Source organism: Lissotriton helveticus, chromosome 10, assembly GCF_964261635.1.
Source record: "Lissotriton helveticus chromosome 10, aLisHel1.1, whole genome shotgun sequence".
Lineage (NCBI taxonomy): Eukaryota > Metazoa > Chordata > Amphibia > Caudata > Salamandridae > Lissotriton > Lissotriton helveticus.
This window is the reverse complement of record NC_136071.1, coordinates 598827701-598847249: the sequence shown is the minus strand read 5'-3', so window position 1 is coordinate 598847249 and position 19549 is coordinate 598827701. Positions and strand designations below refer to the sequence as shown.

The window sequence follows — 19549 nt, the reverse complement described above, 5'->3', positions numbered from 1 at the left end:
ATTTGCATATAGCCATGTCTGAACTGGGGTGGCAGAGTGGGCCAAAGAACGGTGATGGATTAAACCCAGATCTTTTGACTGGGTGTGAGTGTTTGATTGGTTCAGATGCTCCATCCATCACCACCCCCTTTTGTACAGATTTAAACCTTGATCATTATCAGCCTTTAGCCCTTCTTGAGTGTCTGTTCTGTCCAGTTTTTGCTTTCAAAATCTGTTCACCATACAAGTAGGTCATTACAGACTGGCATTATAAAGGTGGATTTTACACACACACACACACACACTAACAAACCCTTACAGGAATTAAAACCAATTCATTTTGCAGGTCTATCCGAAATAGATTCATAAATCGATTACCTTCTTGAAGGACTAGGATCCATCTTAATGATTATTTATTTACCTCTTTCTGGCAGAGTTGTACGGCTCATGCTTCCAGCAAATAAATATGGCTCTGTAGCCTCTGCCCAAATGTCTGAAATTTTGAAAGAGTTCCCAGCAAGTATAGGACTTATTTCTGAGCATATCTTCCATGATCTCCCCATCCCCTTTTTTTAAATCACTTTTTTTTTTGTCAAGAAATGTCACAATTTGTGCATCCATCTCCAGGACTTCTGCCTCCATGTTCATTCCCTTGATTTCTGGCTCAGGCATTGGTCCTTCTTAAGCTCATGACAACCTTGTTAGTGATTTTGTTGTCCCAATACCGTTAAGCTGTCTCATTTTGTAAGTGAAGGACGCTCTCTGTCGATAGCACCTTGCACTCACGTCATTGATCCATCTTACATGATTTTCCTTTATTTGCTTCATCATGTTTGGGGATGCCTCCAAGAAGTTTGAAAGGAAGATGTAGTGGTGAATGTGAGTGTGTTGTGCATTCTAGGTAGTATAAGTTCCTACCTGGTTCTCTACACCGAGACTACAGAGGGATAGACAGTTCCACCCAATATTCTTTAGTCCTGTATATATCACAAGATGTACTGAGCCTTTCTTGCAGGTAAGTAACATGTTCTTACAGTCCTCATTCTGATTCCCTCTTTAGTTTGTGCAAATGACCTAATGAGTCTGTCCATGTAATTATTCTCTACAGGTATCATTTCTGTGAGAAGTGTTTCACTGAAATCCAAGGGGAGAGTGTTACCTTAGGGGAAGATCCAGCCCAGCCTCAAACGTGAGTTATCTGCATACATAATGTAGTCTTACTTGATGAATCAGTGTTTGTGTTCTTTATGTGTAAATTGGGAATGTACAATGTTGTTCCACTATAGCTTGATCCAATCCTAATTTTCAGTACAACCCCCCTGATTATGTGCATGCTTTGTACTGTGATTTATTCTACATAGATTTCTGATATAGATTAAATCTGTATACATTTCTCAAGTGGTATTCTTGAAAATGTGCCGTGTTCATTCTCATCATAGACGATTGTTGGATGATGTTTAAGACACTTAAAAGCTTGTGTGCGTCTAGAAAACAGATAGATCAGTTTTAAAGTTATCATTTTGCATTAGGGCACACCTTTCTCCGGAGGATTTCTTGGAGTCTTGCATGCAGTTTTTACGAAGATTTCTTGTACATCAATGTTTCTATAATGGATTAATTTGCTCTCTCGCTTTATATATGTATAAAATATGTGGATGTTTTTGGTATTGTCTGGAGATGGAACAGTTGGTTATTGGTGTTTATTGGTCAGGTTTCATGGTAACTTACTACTGAATATCAAGTTGATGTATAGGTAGATTACGAAAGGGTTTCCCCATTACAACTTTATTTTTGGCTCAGTTTGTAGACCGTTCTTTATTTTAACTTGATCTATCAAATATGTTGCCCTCGATTTTTACTTCACAGCTCTTACTGCTATTAATTACTGCTCTAATTTGCCAAACAATTCGACACTTAAAAATAAGCAACTTATTGTAAAAGATGGATTATTGTTTTATTTTGTAAAGACAATGATTGTTGTACTTTCGCCTCATTAGATGTCTGCTTAGATATCCCACCAGTTGTAACCAGCCAACTGTAAAAGTACAAAGCCCAGTCTAAAGCTGAAAGTCAGTCATATTTGCACCACAAATCCAGACTCTTTTTGCTTGTAGTGCCTTCAGCTGTGCACTGAATCTGTAGCAATGCATAGCCCAACACATTAGAAGGCACATCAAGCTTTCCAGATGTTAATCAACTCTTAGAGCATGAATTCACACTCACATTGAACACTCTGAAGCAGAGAAGAATATCTTGACCATAGCCTTTTTTCCTCCAGAAATTAATATAGCTTTCTAGAACACTAACCCATACTTTTTATAGTGAATTCAATTAGGCTCTGTGCTAGTGCCTAGCTCTGTTCTGGTGTTTTGCTCACTATTTGGTCCTGACTTAACTAGCACCTGATGACATTTGCCAAGTCTTTCCTGGATGTGCTACACCTCCTGACTCCTTAGGGCTGCAAAGGACTGTCTGGCTCTTTGTATGAACCTATGTAGGTCAACTTCTGATATCTGATCTGCTCCATCTTGGTCTAGATTTGTTTCACTCTGCAGCCAAAGATCGTATCCAGTTTTTAAACATGTGTTGAAAATGGCACCATAGCTAGTGTATGGCACTCATCTGGTCTGCCTGATGCTGGCTGGCTGGTGTTGGCTGTTCATTTGGTTAAAGTCAACAAGACCTTTAGGTTTGTCCCTGGTGGTATCTCCTCATGACTCGCAGTTTCAACCCTAGAGTCCAGAGAGTTCAGCTTGCTGTTCAGGTAGTTCCGCTCTCACCCAGCCTCTCAATCTCGCTCCCAAGAAGTCAGAGGCTATCCAGGATCTTGTTCCGGCACAATTTGAGTTTCAAGGGACATCTATGACGCTGGCAGATCGAAGAGTTTTGCGACGTCAAGCTCCAACTCTTTAGATCCTTACCAACTACCTCTGGCAAGCTATCGCATCTCCAAGGAGGAGAGTCCCTCCATACGTGCTTGTACCAGAAGATGCTCCCTTGGCGCTAGTAGGACCCTCTGAACTCACCAATTGGGCTCCTGGGCATCCCGTTCGAACTCCAATGTCACGATCCACGCCAGTCCCAGAAATCTCAACAACGATTCTGACTTGATCGATGTCTTAGGACGAGGTGCCCATTGTGCTCTGTGAATCGGAGTAAGTGCAGCTAATACCTTAGTTGAGGCTATGCTCTGCTTCCATCGGAGCGCCACCTCCGACACTAGACTTGACACCCCCACAAGGGAAGACTCATATGTTGCATTCCTTGTGTGGTACGGGTTTGGCCGTAAGATTGATGCAGGTGATAAAATAGGGCAACCATACCATGAGGAAAATTGGTATGATGACCTTCAAGAGACCAGTGGGCTTTATGCTTCTCCTGAGATGGGCCTCCTGTCACCCCCTGGTTCTGCTACTGAGGAGAGTGCTTCTTACACAATGACCATGCCTAGGGCAGCTAAAGTTCTTGACCTCCAGTTCCCCACCTTAGAGTTCAAAACCAATGTCTTGACTGAAGTTCTCCAGCCAGGAAAAACATGTACTGAGCCCCTTCTGCCATTCAATGAGGTACTTACAGATATCCTTTTGAGGCTTTGAACAAACCTTGCTCTTGGCCCCAATGTCAATTGCCAGATTGCACAACGCCACCATCCTGCCCTGCTCGACACAGCATTTTTGTCTCAGAACCCCTCCCCTGGAAGGTGGCGGTGCATCACGAATATCTTCCTAACCCCTCCCCACCCCCGATCCGGAGTCACAGTTTGTGGATATCTTTGCTAAGAGTAAATTACTTCCACCATCTTGGCCATCAGGTCTGTGAATTCCAGCTGCCTCCTGGGCTGCTATCCCGACACTCTGGGATTCAGTGGCTCAAGTCCTCCTAGGTGACCCAGAAGGTCTCTGACCTGTGGCCCACTCAACTCCCCCACATTCTTAGGGACTGTGTACTAGCTCTAGTGGTAGTTCCTGCCGTAGGCAACACCTGTTTGTATAGTTCAGTGGTTTGGCTCTTTCCCCCTCCCTATATTATTAATACTAGTATCCCATTTCAACGTTCTGGTCCTGTGTTTTTCTCATCTGAGTTGAGATTGTTTTTCTAGCTTATGATCCGTCTCATGATTCCTGTTACGAATTGTCTTATTCTACTGCGTATTTTCTGTTGTTGGGGAGATGTGCACTGTGTGAGAAGTTGGCCTGGTATATGATGTTCACTATTCTAGTGGGCACCTTGCACCAGTCCAAACGGTTCTTATTGATGGTAGGTTATAAAGTCATTCATAAACAATGTGATTCTACTCTTATCTGGCAAAGAAGTTCTTGTTTTTTATTTTTAAATAAGTTTCGTAGTGGTTAGAAAAACAGTGAGTGTTGCTGCTCCTTGAATTGTCATGGGGAGCACTAAGTGTTTGTAAAATACCCCTCACACACTACGAATCCCACAGTGTCAAGCCTCATCATAGGGGTCTTCACGCCCCTCTACGGGGCGGGGCGTGCTACTACATACGACTAAGCGGGAGCACTTGATATTATGAGAATAGGCTTTGTGAGGTGTGGGTAATGAGAGTGGTAGGGTCTGTGAAACAATACAAAGAATGAGGGTTCTTTAAAAATTCCCTGGCTAGTGGAAAAAAACAAACTTTATTCACTTTCCCTAGCTGGGAACGTTAAAAAGGGGGTTCTTTACGTAGAGGGTGAATTTGCATTAAATGCCCTCTACTGGGTCAACATGTTTCGTAAGCAGTCCCCAGTGCTTTACTCGTCAGGACCTAGTACGATCCCTACTACACTCTAAATATAATGTACATTTTATATGTATAGTATGCCTATTTTATGGAATCCGACTGCAAAATTTTGCTAGTCTGAAAAAATGGGGTAGAATCACCCTTCAATGAAAAAAGAACCAAATGGCAAACCAAGGAGCAGCACGGAGGTAATTTCAAGTACAGAGTACAGGAGCTTCATTGACTATTTTGAAGATAAACTCCCCCTTCCGATGCAAGCTCATTAGGCCTGATTATCTTATTCTATAGTATACTATTTAGTTCTTTTTTCATATTTGTTTTTTTCCACTAGCCAAGGAATTTTTAAAGAACCCTCATTTTTTGTATTTTTTCGTCAGACCCTAGAGGCCTGACTAACCATATACCAAAATAGTGGTATAAGAACCACGTGAGAGTGAAAAAGCAGGCCTGTGGAATCGCTGGGGCTGCCTAGAACCACCAAAGGTTAAGATGTAGGAGGCCCACGGGAGACGCGCTCAGTGTCTAAACACAGCCGTGGGTTACCATTGACTTTCTATGGAGAACTAACAAGTTAAAAATTTACAATTTAAGGGCCATTCTAGGTGAACTACGATGGAACCCTTTTAGACTAGGACACTTCGAGAGTCACGACCCACGGGAGCTCCGGAGTACTCTGGTTACCTCACCCAGGGAAGCCGGGTGCATAGATGTCTTTTATTGTCGGGTTTCGTAGTCGATTCCAATGGAGAGCTGCGAAGAAGTGCTGCAGGCGACCAGAGGAAAAGTGTCTGGGTGGATCCAAGGGTGGATCGGAGTTGTGAAGAACCTGAAAGCAGAGGAGACAGAGTCTGGGTCACTTGCCAGTGACCAGGATGGCGATAGGAAGATTCCAGCCGATGTCTGGTGATTTCAGGTAAAAAGGTGAAGCTTGTCTCTTCAGCCACGAGGACCAGGAGGCGTCGACGACGACCAGGAGCTGGATTCGAGCTGTCCCACGAAGAATCTAGTTGACTGCGGTGTCGGTATCCGGATTGGACCCCACACGCCTTGGCAAACGCAATCCACACAAGATGTCGCTATGGACTTCGGTGCAGACCAGCAAGGTCTGAGGAACTCTTCCTTTGGAGAGGAGTGGGAGCAAGCCTGGAGCAACCAGGAAAGCTGAAGAAAGTGAAGATTGGTCTTCGTTGGGGCTCACTAGTGAACGGACTAGGAACCGCAAAGACGCGTCAAGCTGAAATGCACAAAGCGGGCCCACGGGACACTCGTGGAGTGTGGGCCTCTGAGCTTTGGTGCAAAAGGTGCTCGGGGCAGGGGCTTCAAAAACCCCAATGCACAACTTCGGGATTCCTCGGGAAGTAGGTGCAGTAGCAAAAATGCAGGATGTCCAGGAGTTCTGGTCCCACGTCTCTCGTGTCTGCCTCAAGTCTCAGCATTGCTGGGAGCGCAGGTCAGCGTCAGAGATGTCTGGAAGTCTGTGTCCTGTGTCGCAGATTCTTCGGGGTCCGGCTGGAGCCTCGAAAATGCAGACCGGCAAAGATGCTGTTGGTGCCTGTTTGCACAGGGTGGTCACTCCTTAACCACAAGGGAGATTCTTCCGCCTTCCATTCGAAATGGAATGTCGAAGGACCAGAAATTATTATCAAAGTTTCGTCCAGGGTAATCTAAAGTTCTAAGGACTGGGGTTCTATACTTATAGTAAGTTTAGGGGTTGGACTAACTCTAAGGTCCCTCCTATGGGTGGACCTGGGCAGGGGGTGGTTACACACCTTCCCCTTTGTCCAGTTTCGTGCCAGAGCTGGGGCTGAGTGCCCCAGCAAACGGTTTGAACTGGGAAATGCATGGAGCACCTTGGGTGCACTGAATGCAACCCACCCTGCCCCAATACACTAAAGCCTGTCTGGGGAGGTGCTAGCACCCCCCTGGACAGGAGACCTATTGTTCAGGCCTCCCCTGCCGGAGTTTCGTCCAGCAGCAGGAGGGCAGACTCGTGTCTGTGGCAGCAGCATCCATTTTGTGATGCTGGGGCTCTGTTTAACTTTATCCGGGTTTACCAGTAACTACATGTCTTCTCCCTCTAGAAGGGTGGAATGCTAACCCCACCGCTAGAACTGGCGGGGGGGGGGTAGTATTCCGAAGTGTTTGACACCTTACACGACATGTTTTGATAAAGCCAAACCAAAGTTAACATTAACCGCGAGGATTATAATGCACTTAAGAGTATATGGTATGGCTATATCATAGAACAGCTATAAGGAGATGGTTCCGAAAGCTGCAGAGGAGCTCAGCTCATGTTAGGGCACCCTCTCACACAAAACCAAGCACTCTGCCTCCAGGACTGTCAAGGTCTGCCATAGGAGTGACTTACAGGTTACTATGTGTCTCTATATAAGATAGATATAGATATACCATATCTAAGTAAGGGCTGATTACACCACCTTACCCAGGCTGCAAGTACAGACCTGTGGTGTCAGTTTGGAAGGCTGACCAGGGGGGGCACAATACATGCTGCAGCCCCTGGTAGGCCTAGGGTGCACCTATGCTGGGTACCTAAGGTACCATATACAGGAGCTCACAAGGATGACCCAGTAACCAATCTGGTATGTACCTAAAGTACATGGTATCCTTTAGAGAGAGTACAGCTAGGCTGTGGGCCTGATTAGCGGGGCCACAGCCATAATAAAGTCGAAAAACCTGTGAAACACAGCAAAAAGTGGGGGTAACCATAGGAAGCAGACCCTACTCTCCTACACACTGAGCCAGTGTTGGTTTGGCCTGTTTTATTCTGCTTGCCATTGTGCACTCTCTCCTTGCTTCTTCTCCTCTTACTAACATCTGATCTGGAGACTTTGCGGCCTGGTTAATTTTTCTGTGCTCCTAACTTGGACGTTGCAGTTGATGTTAAACAGGGCAGTGTGGAGTTTTGCTTGACCAGCTAGTGCTTCTGATGCTCCTTAGTTTTTTTCTATTGCCTTTTTTTCTTAGCTGGTGTCTTCTGACTTGGTGCAGGTGACTTGAAACAACTTTGCTCCCCTCGCTGTCATCCACCTCACCTTGTGGATGTGGGGTGAGTTGAATCTTGAAGGTTGAATCCATGCCAATAAGGTGCACATTTACATCAAGCTCCCTAGTTTCTCTAACCTTGTGTTCACTCAGCATCTGTTAATGAGCCTGTGGTTTTTGCTGTTTCCCCCCTCCCCCCCGTTATGTTTGCCATGGTGATGGCTTTACCAGTCTTCCTTTCACCATTTATGCAAGCGGAGGAATGTCCACTTTTGGGTGTATTGTGGAGATTGCGTTTATCTTGGACCTGCTACCAGTGATTAATTGGATTGGGCAGATTACATGCTGTGCCTACATATAGTGACCTTTTCTTGGTCCACCTGCCTCTTCCGGAAGGTTGGGTTTGTAGCACTTTGCTCATTTTCCAGGTTGCTTGGGATTTCCTTGTGACTTACTTTATCGTTTCTAAGGTGCTTGTGCCTCCCAATTCTTATTTGCTGGATCCATTATTTCTGTACCTTTGTGTTAGTTTAAACCTTTTGTCATATTCTGCTATGCTTTACTGTCTTACAATAGTTAGCTGATGTGATGGGCTAAATCCCTCTGGTTAAGCTTTTGTCTTGTTTTGTTGATGCAGTTATTTCAAACAATACCAGCCTCTCAATATTTATAGTGTCCTTCAGGATTTTCTTCTTGTTTGACAGTGAATAGGTCTGTTTTATTGTACTTCAGTAACAATCATTCTTAAGAAATTCAATGTTTCCGAATATTCCTCACTGAACCACCCGCCTCCCTATTCTTGTTGAGTGTTTACTGTGCTTACTGTGTGGTTCAAAGTGGTTTTGAACACTGTATTCCTTCAAGTTTGACAGGTTTATCTCTGCTTTTGAAAGGCGGTCTGGGATGAGAACTGCCATCAGATGTGAACATAGGAAGGCACCGTATATGTATAAATATATATCTATATATCTTTCCTCCGACTCGCGTATGGGAGAAGCAAACCGCATCGAAACACGTCCGTCAGTAACCTTTGAAGAACATGGTGGAGAGCAGGAAAATAAAAGCAGAATGGTGGACTTTCAGCAGAGTGCCCTCCCGAAACAGCTTTTGGGCATTCGTTTTAGAAAATTACTAACGGCGGCCCACGTCGTGGGGGGAGAACCATCTCTATGATAAGAAGGACCATCCGTGTGATGGGAAATAGAGATACTGTGCAATGAGACTGTCTATGGCATGCAGTGCTGGTAGACCGGAGTACGTAGTCTCTCCAAAGTGTCCCGAATACTACTAAGGAAATAATTGCTTTCAAAATTGCAACTCCAGCAGAAACTCACTTAGGGGAACATAACACGGCGCTCTTTTGGAACCAAAATTCCCAGCATGCAATACAGACTGCACTATGCAAATCCCACTCAGGGTGATTGAACAAATCATGCGTGCCTCCAATTAGAAATAAGAGAGAGCCTCTTCTTTTGGATTGCGAGAAGCAAGCCTCTGATGAGATGCAAACCGCATTAAAACGCGTCAGGCAGTAACCTTTGAAGAACACGGCGGAGAGCAGGAAAATAAAAGGCGAATGGTGGACTTTCAGCAGAGTGCCCTCCCGAAACAGCTTTCGGGCAATTGTTTTAGAGAAAATATATATATATATATATCCTCCGACTCACATATGGGAAATGTTGGAGGTGACTTAGACTGTAGGCACCACATTTGGATGAAGGAGAGCTATTGCAGATTTTCCTGATCACTCTGGTTCCTGGCAGTAATTGGTGAGGTATCTGCAGGTAGATGAAGTGCTCACCATAATGATTGATAAAAAAGGTAAGTAACATTTTCTTCAACAGCTCACATTTTTCAGTAGTTATCCTACTTGATGTTTTTGAGAAGTACCTAAATTAGACTTTAACATCCAAGGTAGAGAGGATGTAGCCTAACGGTTAGGGTGGGCGACTTCAAATCTTAGGAGTCTAGGCAATAGCACTCAACATCCTGTGATTCTGGGCAAATCACTTCATCTTCTCGTGCCTACCCAAAATGAATGTGTCCTCATGTAACGCAACTGGTGCTCATGTAAAGCCCTCCGATACCTGATTTTGGGTCAAATTTGTGCTATGTAAAACTTCAGGGGAAAAAAACAGGTAGACATGTCACAGTCTACAACCTCCCTTTCATCCACAGGTGACAGCTACCAGCATCCTTTTAGAAAGTGCATGGAGTGGGTCTTAGTTGACTACTCCCTGTGGCCTTCCCAACATAATTGTCAGCAGCTTCCTTGTCTATCAATGATGGGACCATTGTCCAACATGATACTGTATTTGACTGTATAGTCTGCCACACCCAATTTGACTAAGAACATGCAAATTATTGTTTACAAATCTGACTTTTTCCACGGACCACAGAGTATCTGTAATCCTTTTGATCACCCATCGGAGTCGGATTGCGACTCTCCTTATAGCTTTTGGCATTCAGAAGGTTAAAAAGAATGCGAGACACAGGAAATAGTCTCTTGTGACTAATCCTTAATTTCTGATAGAGACTTCTAACTGCAGATTCCCCATCTTGTAAATTTCCCTAGGTGCCAATCTGGATCCATAACATTTTACTAGCAGATCCATCGCTCATCGACTGCTTGAGTGGTGTGGCTCCCAGTCATACTCCAGACACCGGTCAGTATCGATACTGACACAGTCAGTTCAGTATCGATACTGACCGGTGTCTGGCCGATTGGAGTATATTTTTTGTGATATCTACTACTTAGAGAAGATATACTCCGGTACTGTCATACCTCTCTTCAGGTATTGTGATTTTTTCAAGAACCTTTTTGTATTTATGTGGCTCCCAGTCAGCCATCCTACCCCATATGTGACATCTTGGCCCCCATATATGTTCCACCTCCTTGCACTGTTAGTTCCTTTTTTTCTGCCTCTTTCGACATGTAACAGAGATTCTTGAATCCTATCATTTGGACAGAATTTTCCCCTAAACTTTATATAGTGTCCAAATATACCCCCAAAGATTGCAGGGTTTAAGCAATGTTGAGATTGTCATTGACAAATGTCGGTGATGATATCCATAATGTCGGTATGTGGTGTCTCAGCTCCAACAGGACTGCTTTGTGTAAATGCTGCATGAAGGTGAGTCGTAAGCCCCTCCGTGCAGTGAAACTTACCATCTCTAAATGCTGTAAAAAGTTGAAAAAGCAGTCAAAATTGAGGGGCACGGATGCTCTCTCAAAGCTGCTTCTGTGACTGTCATCGAAGTCACTGGATTCAAATTAGTTGAAAAAGTCCAAGCAGCACATGTGATCCAAACGTGGGTCTCCTGTGTCCCTCCAATACCATTTGGAGTCACACGAGCCCAGGCACCTTTTAGTCCACCAGCTCTTCACCTCACTTCCGAACAGATTCTGAAGCTGATCCCGATGCGCCGGACCTCCCTAGGTCTTTGCCACCACAGCTCGAGGAGTTGAAAAAGAGCCTTAGACTTCAATTTTGGTGCCGCAAGAACCATTGTTGTCCTTCAGTGAAGCACTGTCTGAGTTACTGATGGCGAGGCAGCATTGACCATCTCCCGGGGATTCTGACTTCCTGCTTTAGCACCCTACTCCAGAGAGGCTTGTGGTACAAGCATCTGCCATTCGCCTGAACCCCAAAGCTTTTCCCCTCTACTCTGCTTCACTGGGAATCTAAGAGAATACAAACGTTTGCCAAACATGTATGCTGCTCCTCCAGCCTTGCCTTCCTGGCCGTGAACAATTAGTGTTCTGAGGAGATATTTGCACGCTGCCATCGCACCCGAACCCCAACGCACCATCAATACGACCTTCAAAACAGGCACCTTCCCAGACGACTGGAGGCGCGCAGAAGTCAGACCTCTGCTCAAGAAGCCCACAGCTGTGCCCACAGACCTCAAGAACTATCGGCCCATCTCGCTCCTCCCCTTCGCAGCCAAAGTTGCAGAGAAAACAGTCAACAGGAAACTGACACGATTCATTGAAGAGAACGCCGTCCTCGACCTGTCCCAATCCGGATTCCGAAGCTACCACAGCACAGAGACCACCCTACTCCACCCCACAGATGACATCCGCACCCTCCTGGACCAAGGACACTCCGCAGCCCTCATCCTACTTGACCTATCAGCGGCCTGTGACACCGTTTCCTACAGCCTACTAGTCGCCAGACTACACGACGCAGGCATACAAGGAACTGCCCTGGACTGGATCCGATTATTCCTCACCGGAAGAAGCCAAAGGATCAGACTCCCACCCTTCCTCTTCGACCCCACGAAAATCACCTGCTGAGTCCCACAGGGTTTATCCCTGAGCCCCACCCTCTTCAACATCTACATGGCTCCCCTCGCAGCCATCGTCCGACAACACGTCCTCCTCCACATCGAATCCTACGCCAATGACACCCAGCTCATCCTCTCCCTCACCAAAGACCCCACCACTGACAAACTCAACTTCCAGAAAGGAATGCAAGACGTCGCAGTCTGGATGACCAACAGCTGCCTGAATCGCAACCCCGAGAAGACAGAAGTCCTTGTCCTCGGTACCACCCCTCCTGCATGGGACAGCACCTTGTGGGCGTCCGCCCTCGGAAGCCCACTTAACCCCTCAGACCACACCAAGAACCTCGGCATCGTACTCGACTCATCACTCACCATGTACCGACAGGTCAATGCCGTCCCCTCCAGCTGGCTCAACACCCTACGCAAGACCTTCAAGTGTATCCCCCTGCGTCAAGGAAGACAGTCACCCACGCACTTATCACCAACAGACTGGACTATGGAAACACACTCTATGCCGGCATCAACAAGTCCCTACTCCCCAAACTCCAGACAATACAGAACACCACTGCCAGACTCGTCCTCGGCATCCCCTGACACAAACACATCAGTCAACACCTACAAAGTCTCCACTGGCTCCCCGTGGAGAAAAGAGTCACTTTCAAAATCATCACTCACGCCTACAATTGCCTACACAACAACAGACCCAAATACCTCAACGACAGAATCAACTTCCACGTACCCAAAAGAAACCTCCGATCTTACAAACTCCCACTGGCCGAAACCCCACGCATCCACAGAGCCGGCGGAAGATCCTTCTTTCACATTGCAGCCAAGACCTGGAACGAGCTACCGGCAGACATTAGTCGCGCCGCCTTCCTGAACACCTTCAGGCTGACCCTCAAGACCTGGCTCTTCTGCTAAACAGAGCTGTTTCTCCCCCCCCCCTCCCCCCCCCTCCACCAGCACCTTGAGGCCCTCACGGGTGAGTAGCACGCTTACAATTCCGTGATTGATGGATTGATGGGAGAGTGGCATATATCTAGCCACTCTCAGGTGCCATTAGGTCAACTTGCACTAACTGATCACAGCTAGCCAGGACCCTGCAAAATATTCCATCTGTTGAGGCTTAGGCACAACCGAGTGACTGCAGGGTGAATAAGGACCAATGTGGTGGTTTGACTTAATGCCAGGGTTTGCTTACAGGTTTTTCAGCTGATGTTCATTACGCTCTCATAAACATGCCTTTTGACGACTGTAAGCTGTTTGGATCAAAGGCCACTGCTCACTGTAGGTGCAACTCCACTCTTTCAAAAAATCCAACAACAACCTCTCCCCTTTTAAAGTTTTGGCAGAGGATATCAGCAGAGGCAGCATCCAAATGAACAGCAATCCCATTCGGGGTAGAAGCCTGGGGATCCAGCAGACAGCGTCCAGGTCAACATTCTACCCAGTCCCCCTCCTGAATCAAAGCAGCTTTAACCCCTTCGACGCGGATGACAAAGCCAGCTCGTCATGGGCGTTACCTGCGCTATGTGGATGACGAGCTGGCTTTGTCACATCAGACGCGCCGCCTTCCTGAACACCTTCAGGCTGACCCTTCAGACCTGGTCCCGCGCCGTCCTCTGCTCCAGGGTCTGCCGCCTCTAACCAGTGAGCCACACCACTCGCAATTGATGGGAGAGTGGCATATACCTAGCCACTCTCAGGTGTCATTCGGTCAACTTGCAGTAACTGATCACAGCTAGCCAGGACACTGCAAAATATTCCATCTGTTGAGGCTTAGGCACAACCGAGTGACTGCAGGGTGAATAAGGACCAATGTGGTGGTTTGACTTAATGCCAGGGTTTGCTTACAGGTTTTTCAGCTGATGTTCATTACGCTCTCATAAACATGCCTTTTGACGACCGTAAACTGTTTGGATCAAAGGCCACTGCTCACTCTAGGTGCAACTCCACTCTTTCAAAAAATCCAACAACAACCTCTCCCCTTTTAAAGTTTTGGCAGAGGATATCAGCAGAGGCAGCGTCCAAATGAACAGCAATCCCATTCGGGGTAGAGGCCTGGGGATCCAGCAGACAGCGCCCAGGTCAACATTCTACCCAGTCCCCCTCCTGAATCAAAGCAGCTTTAATCCATCTTTTGCAGCTCACAATTGCTGTTTGGCTCATCACCTTTTAACTCCCAGGTTGGAGGAGCATCACATCCGACCAATGGGTGCTCCAGATCGTGGAACACTGCTACACCCTACTGTTCCTATCACACCACTAGATATGATATGTTCCATATTGGTACCCTAATATAGGCCCGGGTAACATCATACCCCTTCACCTACATTACCTCCCCAACACTACTCTGTAACAAGCCTTTTAGGATTGAACCTTTACCTAGTTCTAGTCCTGGGTCCAGAAGGAGGGTTTCTCCTAAACAATAGAGTCCTATAACTCCATCAATAGACTCGCACAGAATCAATGGATATTCATAAGGGTTCTTGGAAACCAGGCTGGGGCTACACCATCTTCCTCCCCTATCTACGTACACGGTTCATGCTATACGTCATCCTCAAATCTAACAATGCCTAATACAAGAAACAAGGGACAAAGGAACACTAGATACTTTCTGTATACATACAACACCTCTTACTTGTGTTAGCTAGAGGGAACCGAGACTTCCAGGCCGACACACTGACCTGAGACACTGAGGCTCCTGCATGCAGACGCCCCAGCTGACAGTGGTCTAACACATCCCTTGCGGGGTGTCCAACTCGAGACCAGGACTGGGTCCCACACGCTCTGGCTTCAGGTAATGGGGTTAGACTAAACCTTGAGGGACTCTTGGCTTTACACCTACTCACATGCTAGGTACACTTAGGTACATCTAGTTAGGCATCGTAGGAGTACGCGCGCTTTCTTTTATCATGCATTTTATGTTCATGTATGTATTCATGACTATTGCAAAATGGTAGAACTGTACTATCCTTTTATATGTATCTCTGCTACTGTATAGCAGTTGTCACAGCACAAATATTTTACACTAGAAGAACTGTGCAATAAATTCTTATTGTAACATGCCCAACTGTTTCTTCTGTGTAAATCTGAGACCGAATAAGTGAGCACAAGTGACTGAGCGAAAAGTAGTACAATGTTTCCACAATCTTGGGGGATCAGGGTTGTCATGATCCAAGGTTGTCAGAAACTATTCTCTCCGCAATAAGAGGAGATTAAAGTGGCACTGTGAGCTAGCTAATGCAAATAGGCTAACATACGCGGTGGGGGTGCTCAGAGTTAGTCTGCCACCAATCCTACAGTTTGTCATCCAAACGTGCAGTTTCTGTATAGGAATATATAGGAACTACACGAGATGGCACCACCAACATTGGTTGGGTACTTATTTAACAGTAGAATGGGAGTAGTTCAGTTGTGCAAATTCTCAGAGACGTCTGGAGTGGGTGGGCACAAACTCCACCACAGCTGAGTTGGCGAAATATCCTATTTATCGGCTGATGGTTAATCAAGCTTGCAGGACATAGTGTTCCTAAAATTGAGCAATAAAACCTTACCTTTGTTCGGGACAGGAGGTGACGTACTACAGCTCTCAGGGGGAGAAGATGATGTGGGCGCAATTCAAATTGCACCTAAATTCAGACATACAATTACTCTAAAACTATTAGATAATGGTTTACAAGCTAGGGGTGGCATAGTAGCTTTTGTGATTGAGGCACACAAATCAAACAAAGATATTCTAGTCATGGGTTATATTCCCAGTAGCGGATACACAAACACAGACATTTCACTACTGTACAGATGGAGATGCACCTGAGGAATATTGTCCGTTCAAGGACATTGAGATTTCACTCACTTACCAGGAACACCAATACTGGTTTAAAGGCGACCTACCCAATGTAAGAGGAGGTGTAAGGCTCAGTCCGTTAGGAAGACCAGGAGCAACATGGCCGATATTAGCAGCCTACATACCTAATCCTGACATTGAAACAATGCCACAAGAAGACTAGTTCAATCAACACAAAGATTTAATAAAAATGTACAGAAACATGATGCATTTTGTCATGAGGACATTCACAGTCCAACCAGCAGCAGTTGCAAATGGAACTCGGTCTGAGTACAGCAACTAAGATCACTCCACAAACATTACACGCAGTAATGGGCAAAAGGCCCGCAAAACGCAAACAAATACCATTCTGGGTAGCCCAGAAAATAACTCCGCTTTAGGCAGTATTCCCGAATACTACCCCATTTGAAAAACACAGAATGCTAACACTCTGCTTGCCCATTGGGATAACACCACAATTAGAGGATTCTACCACTTGGGATACAGTCTTTGCTGCTATTCATACCAGAACTCATGGTATTCCTTCATTAGCGATGATACCGGATGTATTGAGACAAATACAGAAAGAATACGGAGCAGTGCCTGCTCTGAACTTCGGGATGAAGTTATTAAATAAATATGACCAGGTATCAGCCATAATAGTAGCTAATAATAAAGGGGAAGCAGCTTCAGTGGCAATCCGCCAACGCCTTAGGGAGTTCAGTCCGTTTGATCGACCACACAAGCTGCCCAAAATAATTGAAACTGCATATGCAGAATAAGGTAGACACAGTTTGGGTGGGAAGACTTTAAAACCACAACTGATGGGCTGTCCTGAAAAGGACACTTCTAACCAGACACCTGCTTCTTCTAAAAAGAAGTGGGATAATAAAAAAAACTTTACAGAAAAGAGATCTCAATCCTGAGGTAGATCTCCTCCACAGGAGCACTCTGAAAAAAAGGTATAACCTTAGGAATAGGGATATTATTAGGAAACCTGATAGGTATCGGGATACTGATATACGTTCCTCTCGTTCCTTTCAGGGCTCGAGAAAAATTCAGAAAGATAAGGACGATCAGAACACAAAGAAGAGCTTACAAAGTCCAGAGACAAAAACCGCACGCTCAAGACTATACTTCCAAATAAGAAAAAAAAGCCAAAATCAAAACCTCAATTTAAGAAAAAGAAAGTTGCAGGCCTGGACATCAGACATGCCCAGAATTCTGAGGACGCAGCTTCTGAACGGGGAGTGGGCTCGGAAGACACTAGCCAGTGCGGCCGAAGTAACAATAGCTCGCCAGAAGCTGAGGAAATTTCTGGTGACAGCTGACTTGAATGATCACATCACGGTGAGCGTCCCACATAAGTTACATGAAATAACACTCCGGATGGAGGGGGACAAGCCCAGAAAAATGAAAGGTCTCTTTTGGAAGAACCTGTCATCTGGTTATGACATCCTGTTATCTGAACAAGATTGGCCGCCAGCATTCAATATGGAGTGCCCTAGGGTGAAAATATAATTTTTCCAGCTTTCTCCTGCCTGGTTTGGATACATATAAAACACACATATGCACTGGAGTGGGCAGTAGTTTAAGCTCCAGTTTTATACATAAATCATGCCGAATGGGATGAGAATTCAACCCACCACGTGATCACGTTAAAAGTTTCACATAATGCACAAGGGCAATATTCAATAAAACAAGAAGCTTAAAAACAGGTCAAGAATCATTGAAACATGCACCTCACCAATGAACAATCCTTTGTTTCCTGTATCAAAACAGGACAATACATATTGCCTAGTTTTAGATTACAAACATTTAAACACTTGCACTAAGACATTTGCCGTTCAGAATGCACACAGTGCCGCATTAATTAATAACATTGTGTGGAAAAAATACAAAACACTTGATATCTCAAATGGATTTTTCTGCCAAAATATAATGCTTGAAAGCAGGCATTCTCAGCGCTAGGGTCCCAGCGACAATTTTGTAGTCCTCCCATGGGTATAAGAACAGCCCGGGGGTATTTTCAGCAAGATTAACAGAGTTACTCCAAAATTTTGATGAAGAAGCATTGTCCTATGTTTATGACGTTTATCTGACGGACGATGACTTAGAAAGGCACTTGACCAGGGTGAACACCATAATTATGGGATTCACCTCTGAGGGCTACAAATGTAACTTTAAAAAATCAAAAATTGCCCATCTCAATTTCCTGTTTTTTACAATATGAGCTGTCAAGTGATGGGAAAAGTCTGTCAGTTAACTTTTTAGAAAAGTGTGCACTGCTCCAACCTCCAAAATCATTGGAAAATTTACAATCAATACTGGGATTTCTATATTTCGGCAGAACAAACATTTTGGATTATGCAGAAAGAGTAAAACCTTTCTACGACTTAATAAAACCTGACTTTTCAGTTAGACAATGGACACAGGAGCACACAAACATCCTAAGTTCACTACAAGAAGACATGATAGCTTCCAAACACATACACACGTAAACATACGCAACGTGGTGATCCGTGTAAATGCGGGTACACCTAACGTTTAATGAAGGTGAAACAGTACCGATCGCATACAAATCACACCTGTACACAAACGCAGAAATGCGTTTTACTTCAACAGCGAAAACCCTGACCGCAGTTCAAACCGCTGTAGCAAGAGAAAGAGCACTGGCTCTGGGGAACCGCATAATTGTCGTAACCCCGGTACCAGCTTTAGAAGCGGTTACAAAGGCTAGAATTCCAAATGCAAAAGCCTTACATCCAAGATGGATACAATTGGCTAATTCTCTTACTGCAACAGACGTTGAATACAGATTTGATCCAAGTCTAAAAACACAAGCGTTCCTGCAATACGAACAAGAATATCCTCTACCAAATGAAATCTTGCTTCTCGATTGTGAGAAGTTAGCCTGGCATATGATGTCCACTTGTTCTAGTGGGCACCTTGCACCAGTCTAATCGACCCTTATTGATGGTGGTTGTAAAGTCAACCTTAAAGAAAGCTATCCTAGTGGTAGCATGGACCAGCAGTCATCAGGCTAAGACTTCTGAGCGAGTATTAAGCAAATTGTTGTTTATTGTTTTACACAGTTAGTGTATGGAGGGCAAGAATGTAGAGCGGAGAAATGAAGGAAAAGGATCTTTGTTTTGAGTCGTCGGGTGGACGATGGTCCGCGTTGTTCTCTGGTACGCAGGACGTCTCGGGGCTGTATCCTGTTCGTGGGCTGGTCCCGGTGGGGTCCTCGGAGGTATGAGGAAGAGAAAACAACAGGGCGGTTAGTCCTCGAGCGTAGGACCGATTGAGTCCTGTTACCAACACCCGGGGTGTGTAGAGGGTAAAGCGAGCGTGAGGAGCGGGGCGATAAGGAAAGGGGGATAGGAGATGAGATACGAAGAGCGGGAGGGAAGAGGGTGATTGCGGTGAGGGGTAGGTGCAAAGGTTCTCTATACAACAGTGCTCGTGACGTGATTCGGCTGTAGCGTATATACAGTGATTCGGCTATAAATACAGTGAGGTTTGCAACGTGAGGGGGCACTCTATATACACCTATGTACACCTATATACGAGTCAGCCTGGGGACCAGGAGACAAGGTACTCGCATGCCCCGCCGCAACTCTCCTGCGAGTTGCGGCCGCTCTCCAGCCACCTCCTGGGGACTCCACCAGTCTTCGGTCCAGACGTCCTCCTCTTCTCCGGTCTTCTGT

At 45.5% G+C, this 19549-nt stretch overlaps 1 protein-coding gene across 1 annotated transcript in view; it reads left to right on the top strand.

Moving 5' to 3' along the window:
- CREBBP (CREB binding lysine acetyltransferase) overlaps window positions 1-19549 on the top strand; it is a 1783742-nt gene that overhangs the window by 1148295 nt on the left and 615898 nt on the right. The window contains exon 20 of the mRNA XM_078663125.1: window positions 1088-1168. Coding sequence (XP_078519251.1) covers window positions 1088-1168 — 81 coding nt within the window. The remainder of the gene's footprint in view (window positions 1-1087; window positions 1169-19549) is intronic.